Consider the following 8061-nt stretch of genomic DNA (forward strand, 5'->3'; position numbering starts at 1 on the left):
AGTATCGAAAGTACGATCCAACTTTATATACCATCGGGTAAACATTCTAGAAATAACGCGCGATTTACCGAATTTTGCCCTTACGTAAATTTATATATAGAAGCAACCATATATAGGCAGCCAGCGAAGTATTGTTTGTTGCTTTAGGCCTATCAGTATTTTAACATTGGGAGCGCATGGAATTATTCACCTACAGCATACTAACCTAATAGTAAAAGAAAAACAACAAACCTGAAGAGTATGTATATAATTCCTCGTTTTACAGTATAGGAAGCTTAGAAATCAAAATGTAGGCCTACGTGTACAGGTGGGAAAGCCACTTCGCGTTTTTATTCAGACTCAGGAGCTCTGAGCGTCATTCTGACGACTGGAACATTCTCTACTACGGCGCGCCATTTATGCCTTTATTAACTTCCGCAATAGAAATAGTGCGGTGGAGCACAGTGATATAAAATAGAAATAAGTCATTAATTTTAATATCTTTTTGTATGTTAATACACTATGCTCAAGTGGACCCAATTTGGCGCCAGTGGAGCACAGTGATATAAAATAGAAATAAAGTCACTTATAAGTTTCAATATCTTTTCGTATAGATAGATAAGAAACACAGTCTAATCACAGCACGTGGTTCGAATGGCACAATTGTTAGAAATTCGTCATTCTTCAAGCGACTTCATCCAGATTCGGATGAACAGAAATTTGAAAAGTTCCAAAGGAAGGAAGGAGGAGATGATGAGAATGTGAAAGTTAAGCGAATAAAGAAAATACCAGAACGATTAATTGAACAGTGTTAAAGACGAACGATTGTTTTATTTTAGTGAACAAGGTAGAGGGACATTGAAAAAAAATTTGAGTTTATAATAATTAAAACCAAATTGTAATAATAAATAAATCAAAAAAAATAAATGAATAAATAATAAAAAAAAAAAAATTATAGTTTAGAGTTAAAAACATAATAATCATTGAGATGCAATGAAGTACAGTATCATACAGTACACAATGGCCAGTGGCAAATATATATATCACAGTAAAGTTCAACTACTTTAAATATGTACACATAAGCTCAGTGTAAGAATGGTAGCACCTTTATTTTTCATATATATCTTTGAGTTGTATTGATGTTGATGTTTATAAACAAATCACAAGACCTGCAATAACTAACTAAAGAAAGGGAGAGATGTAATGTCTGATAACAGGGAGAAACCTGCGGGGTAATGTAATGTCTTTTAATCATGACAATATATACGATTTCTTAATTGACGAATGTAATAACAATACCTGTATAAATGAGATAACAATTAACAAAAATAGCGAAGATATCGCTAGTATCAATAGTGTAAATCCTGATCCTATGTTAAACAACGTGCCTCCAAATAAGATTAATCATAAACATGTTAAAGTTAGACGAGGTAAAAAGAAATCTAAATCATGTAATACTAATACTAACATTAAAATAGCATACAATAATATCAGAGGCTACAAAAGCAAAAAGTATGATATCCAAAAATTTGTAAATATCAATAAAATTAATGTATTTGGAATAGTCGAATCATTTCTAAAAGATAAGGAAGAAATACAAATCAAAGGTTACAATTGGATTGGGAAAAATAGATCATCATATACTAAAAAAAGTCAAGGCGGGATCGGCTTCCTAATTAGGGACGACATTAAGATCATAGATGACAATGTATTAGATACGAGATGTGATACCCTCGAACGACTATGGGTAAAAGTGCAATTTAATAGTTCTACCAACTCAATATATTATATAGCTTTAGTTTATTTTCCATGTGAAGGAACCGATCGCAACTTGACTGATGAGATGTTTGTCTCCTTATTAGCGGAAAATTTAGAGATCTCTCAAAATGACAATGATGCTAAAATAATAATTCTTGGAGATTTCAACGGCAAAATTGGTCACTTGATTAACGATGGAGACGAATCTATAAACTATAATGGTCAAGGACTTATTGATTTTAGTAATGATGGTGATCTGTTTATCCTTAACGGTAGTGAAAAATGTACAGGAGTATTTACGTGGGTAAAGAATCAACATAAAAGTGTTTTGGATTATGGTCTTGTATCAACAAATATTCAAAACGATATAAATGAATTCATGATAGATGACCAATGTAACTTTCACATAGGTAGCGATCATAACATGATTATAATTGATATGAATGTGGAATCATTTAATAATAATAACACAATCCCTGAAACATTTAAACAACGATGGGATATAAAGTATAACCACGATTGGACAACGTTCCAAGAGGACCTTGAATCTAAATTCACTAACTGGGACCCAGCCCATTTAAATGCTAACGAAGCTTGGGAATCATGGAAACGCCTTGTAGTGTCTGCTGCCGAAGAGACAATAGGCTATAAAAAACAGTCCAGAAAAAGTAAACAATGGTTTGATTGTGATATTGAACAGTCAATGGAAAAACGAAAAAAAGCGTGTCGAGCACACCGACTATATTGTAAGAACAAAACTAATTCTGACTTTAATGAAACTATAAGGGATAATCTCTGGAAAGATTATCAAACTAAACGAAACGAATGTAAAACATTAATTAGACAAAAAATGATGCAAATCCGGATGGATAGATGTTCAAAAATAATGGAAAAAGGCGGACCTCAGTCTAGAGACTTCTGGTCAGTTTTAAAAGGAAATAAACGAACAAACAATGTTACATCTATAATAATTCCGGGAACGGACAATGTAACATCAGACGCACCCATAATTAAGTCTTCGTTAACCAATTACTTTAATACCTTAGGTAAGAAAAACTTAGATGTAGAGAATGGTCTATTTAATGACAATTTAGCTAACAGCTACAACATAAATGTTCAAACCGCTACTCTGGATAAACTCGAATTCTCATGTGAAGATGTGAAATACGCAGTCTCCCTATGTAAAAACAACAAAAGCCCGGGCAATGATAATATTTCTAACGAATTGATAAAAAACGGCGGTAACACAATTGTTGCAACACTGTATAAACTGTTTAAAAGGCTCTCCCATCTCGAATGTATACCAGATGAATGGAACAACGGCACAATAGTTCCTATATTTAAAAAAGGCGACCGGCGAAATTTAGATAACTATAGAGGAATTACCTTAAACTCATGCATTGCTAAGATCTATAGTCGAATAATTCCTTGAAGAGTATGATTTATTAACCGAAGCACAAGGGGGCTTCCGTAAAGATAGACGATGTGAAGACCATATCTTCACCCTTAAAAGCTTGATAGCTACTCGACAAGCCGAGGGTAAAAAGACATTTTTGGCTTTTCTCGATTTCCGAAAAGCATTCGATACAGTCTGGAGAGAAGGACTAATAAAAGCATTACGCCGAATCGGTATAAAAGGTAACCTAATTAATATCGTACAAAATTTATATGAGAATGTTAAATGTAAGGTCCAATTTGCTAATTTAGAGACGGAGTTATTTGATATCGATGAAGGTGTTAAACAGGGATGCTCGTTATCGCCAACACTCTTCTCAATATACATCAATGAATTACGTATAATGCTTAACAACTCAGATCTAGGTGTTAACATCTTTAACACTAAAATTAATTGTTTATTATGGGCCGACGACGTCGTGCTAATAGGAGAAAACGAGAAGGAACTTAAAATGCTCCTACAAACTACTACAGAATTCGCTAAAGAATGGAAAATGTCATTTAATTATGATAAATCAAATGTCCTTATCACAGGACAAAGGACCAACTTATATAGAAAATGGAGGTTAGGAAACAATTCTATAACAGAAACTGATAAATACAAATACTTGGGAGTATATATTTCTCGTACGTTGTCGGACAATCTTCACATAGACGAAGTTATCAAGAAGGGTAATCGCATCATTGCGTATATTAAATCCATTATAAATGAACAAGATGATTTTAACAGAATTTATTACGGGGACCTATTATGGAAATCTATCGGAATCCCTACCATTAATTACGCATGCTCAGTTTGGTACTGTAACGGAAAAACAACAATGGCAAAAGTTGAAAACCTGCAGTTTTTAATGGCGAGAACCATTCTTAAGGCTCCGCGTAACGTTGCAAAAGAGGCTCTATATGGTGACTTGGGCTGGCAATCACTAGAATCGCTTCAAAACTACTCTCGGATTAAATATTTTAACCGCCTAAAAAACATGGAGAAGGACAGATGGTCCAATGTGATTTTTAACGCCATAAACATTCTTGAAGATAAATTAAAATGGGGATGGTTAAATCAAGTTAAAGAAGCCTTACATAAATGTAACATGGGTGATATGTTCACCAACGAATCACCTGGTAATTGGTTAACTCAATTTAAATGCAAGAACAAAGATATCGATAATAACGAATGGCAGAAGAGAGCACAATCAAAATCATCTCTGACACAATATATATTGTACAAGAATAAACCGATACTAGAACCATACCTTCTTTACAAAAATGACTTTAAAAGAAGTTGTTTGAAATTTAAGGCGAGATCGAACTCTCTAAACCTTGAAGGTAGGAAACAGTCATGGTCACCCATGAGTACGGGTATGTGTGCACTCTGCAATAATGACACTGAAACTATCGCACACTTTATGTTAGAATGTAATACATTTAGTAAATTAAGAGAAGAAATCTTCTACCCAATGAAATTACAATTAATGAATAACGGGTTTGAACATTATTGGAAATCTTTCTACGAAGGAACCTCTGAAATGAAATTACATTTGTTATTAGACAATTTATATAATGAAAACGTTGTTCTTGGGGAAATTTTTGACTTGGCTTGTAAAAAATACCTACAAAGTGCCTGGGATACCAGGTTAGATATATATAAGAAATTACCAACATTTATGGCAAGCCTCAGCTGTCTGAAGTATTCAAAATATTATATTATTATATCATTTTTTTATTATATTATATATTGTATTGTAATGAATTATACGTTTTGCATTATATTACTTGGTTTTAGCATTATATTATATCTATTTCTAATATATTATGTGAAAAATGTAACAAATTATTGACTTTTTGTATTATATTATTCGGTTTTGGCATTATATTATGAACATTTACTATTATATTATTAATAAAATACATTATATTATAATATAATTGTATTATATTAAACCCATTTACCTTACTTTATAACATACAACATTATTATAAGTTTATACGGATTCGTTAGTTATATTATTATTTTGTATGATGTTTATTATACGTCACGGCTCATTTCAGTTCTTCTAACTCTTTCTCTCCCTCCCCCTGTTCACTAGCAATCAGCGGCAGAATCTGAATTGTGTGACTGTTGAAGAATAACTATACTACGTACTAGGCCTAGCCTAGGCCTACTAGGGGATCTAGCCTAGACGTAGCTAGTTAGACAAGTGACCAAGGACCACCGGACAGCTACAACTAATACTACAATACAATAATACTACTAATGCAATAACTACTACTGCTAATACTTAGGCCTAGCTAGTAGAGTACTAGGTAGGTTAGCTACTACTAGGCTCTAGGGGGGTTAGGGCGTATGTATGATGTTAACTACTAGGCCTAGGCCTACTAGTACTAGCCTAGGCTAGGCCTAGACTTAAGTTGTAGTAGGCTAGGGCCGGGCCTGCTGCCTTAGGCTAGGCTAGGCTACTACTACTACTACTACTACTAGGCAGCCAGCCCATGATGGTTACGAGTAAGCCAAAATTTTGGATATAAGTAAACCAAAATTTGGGTACGAGCGAGTTGGCATGGGTACGGGTTGACCTGTATCCTTCTTTCTAGCTAATCGTACTAGGCCTAGGCCTCAAGTAAGTCTACGCTACCCAGTCCGGCTACAATATGGTCTATTTTGTTTTATAGCTTTATTGATAGCTGGGTTCAAATCTGGGTTGGGACGGCTTTTTCTCATTCTAAAACAGAGTTCCTTATCATAATAAAATAATATATGAATTTATTTGTAATAGTACCTAGGCCCTAATTGCCATTGCATTTATTATTATTAATTATATATTATACAGTTACCCCTTAATTATACTATAGTATAATTTCCTTGTTATATTTTACAATATTTTCTTTATAATTCTACAATTTTGTCTTTCACAGCACAAATTTATCATACTGTATTTGTCCAAGCTACTCCAGCTACATGGTATTGCCTTGAGGCTAAACTACACGGTATACTGGCACTACCATCATTCCTGGCTCGTCAACCTGGACCACATAAGCACAGTTTCAGTTTCAGTTTATTTACCATTTCAATTTCTGAACATAAGAGATGAACAACTTATATGGATGGATAACCATAAGAGGCTCGTTTACCGGTCACCCGTTAGTGCAGTGACATTACGGACAACATAAAGACAGGGCAAAGGTGCAATACATAACAAGACATGTGAACACTTGTGTTTGCAACCCCTTGGATAAAATAATATATTTATATAAAGGAGAAAGATAGATATTATAATATTTCTTTTTTATCATACAATACATAGTACCTATTGGTATTATATCTAAAAATACAAAGGCGGCTAACACAGATAGTTCCATATATACAGTACTCTCTTATAAATAGATGTATCTCTCCAATCTACCTAATCTAATAATAGTACTATTAGCATACTACTATACACTTTGTAGACAAGAAGTAAGTTGTATACACCTAGAGGACTTATGGTAGTACAGTCGAACGCCCTCTCACTGGCCCGGTCAACATAATCTATACCTAGATTATTACAGTAATTAAAGTACATTATTACAGAGATTTTTTTTTTTTTTTTGCAGAAATCAAAGTTATGTGTATAGAAAGCAGTACTCGTATTAAAAACTAAGCAGGTTGTACTCTTGAACGCAAACTGGCAGGATATTTTGAATATTTTTTATTGTTGAAATGAATGGAATCCTAACTTCTTTGCAACAACTGGAGACGAAGACATATTATGACCCTTTTATTTAAATTTATTTGAATAGACCTTCATGTAAATTCATTAAAGGCTATATGTTTGTTTTATATTTTAATATGTGATAGTAGAAAATCATTGTGTATAATGAGGACTAAGAATCTGATATTCACTTGCATTCTCATCTTTTAAAAATTTTTATTTATAATGCTGGTAATGAGTTTAAAATTTAATTATATTGACTAGTTTTGATAATCATTATTTCTTTTGTGTAATATAGTTCATATATTATGTATTGAATAAATTGGTAAGGCCCTATACTGTTATTATTTAAGGAAAGTTTATATACACTTATTTTATGCCTACTTAGTATTAATTGTTTATATAAATATTTTGTCTAATTGCCTTGATTTTTTGTATAGGCCAATGGCATCAATGTTTTTCTCAACGCAAATTAGCCTAATAATGCCACATTTAAACACATGATTCATTGATTTCTGATATTCTGTACTTGAGTATGCATTACTAAAATAACCAAGTAGTTAATATATTTCATTTGTAATGTATGTATAAACATTAAGTTTTTTTTCACATTTTTAAATTTAAAAATTATTACAATACCTACCTTTCTGATATTGTTACTATTTTATAATATATTTTGAGGCAGCAATAAAAAAAAATTAAAACAATTAATTTGACTAATACTGTACTATTTTAGTTCAGGATATGAAATGTGTGTGGGCATCTGGTGTGTTGGAGGTTGGTGATGTGAGGTGTATATTTGTCACTTTAAGACCTAAATTAGATGTTTTCTGAAGAAAAGAAGTAAGAGGATACGCTTTCAAACAATTCCAAGAAGATTCACACAAAAATAATTACTTTCCAATAAAATAGTATAACAGTGTATATTACAGTACATTGAATAAACTCGAGCGGAAAAATAACGCACATAAAAAAACACTCATATTCTTGTCGAAAAGTGCCCTCTATAGTTTTCTATTAATTTATTAATAATTATTATTAATTAATGAGTAATATGAACATATTTTTAACATTCAATGCTGGAAACTGGTTCTACTCCTAACAAAGTTTCATACCTCCAAATTTCATCAACGTATTCAAAGCACTTCAATATTAAATATCACATTTAACATAAAAAAAT

General features: G+C 32.4%; 1 protein-coding gene across 1 annotated transcript; it reads left to right on the plus strand.

Annotated features, from left to right (window-relative positions):
* The first annotated feature begins 1219 nt into the window (after positions 1-1219).
* On the plus strand, positions 1220-3169 carry LOC144843425 (uncharacterized). The gene has a single exon (XM_078700210.1). It carries the CDS (start codon positions 1220-1222, stop codon positions 3167-3169), a length of 1950 nt encoding a protein of 649 aa, XP_078556336.1.
* Positions 3170-8061: the final 4892 nt, after the last annotated feature.

This window comes from Antedon bifida, chromosome 5 (genome assembly GCF_963402885.1).
Source record: "Antedon bifida chromosome 5, ecAntBifi1.1, whole genome shotgun sequence".
Classification (NCBI taxonomy): domain Eukaryota; kingdom Metazoa; phylum Echinodermata; class Crinoidea; order Comatulida; family Antedonidae; genus Antedon; species Antedon bifida.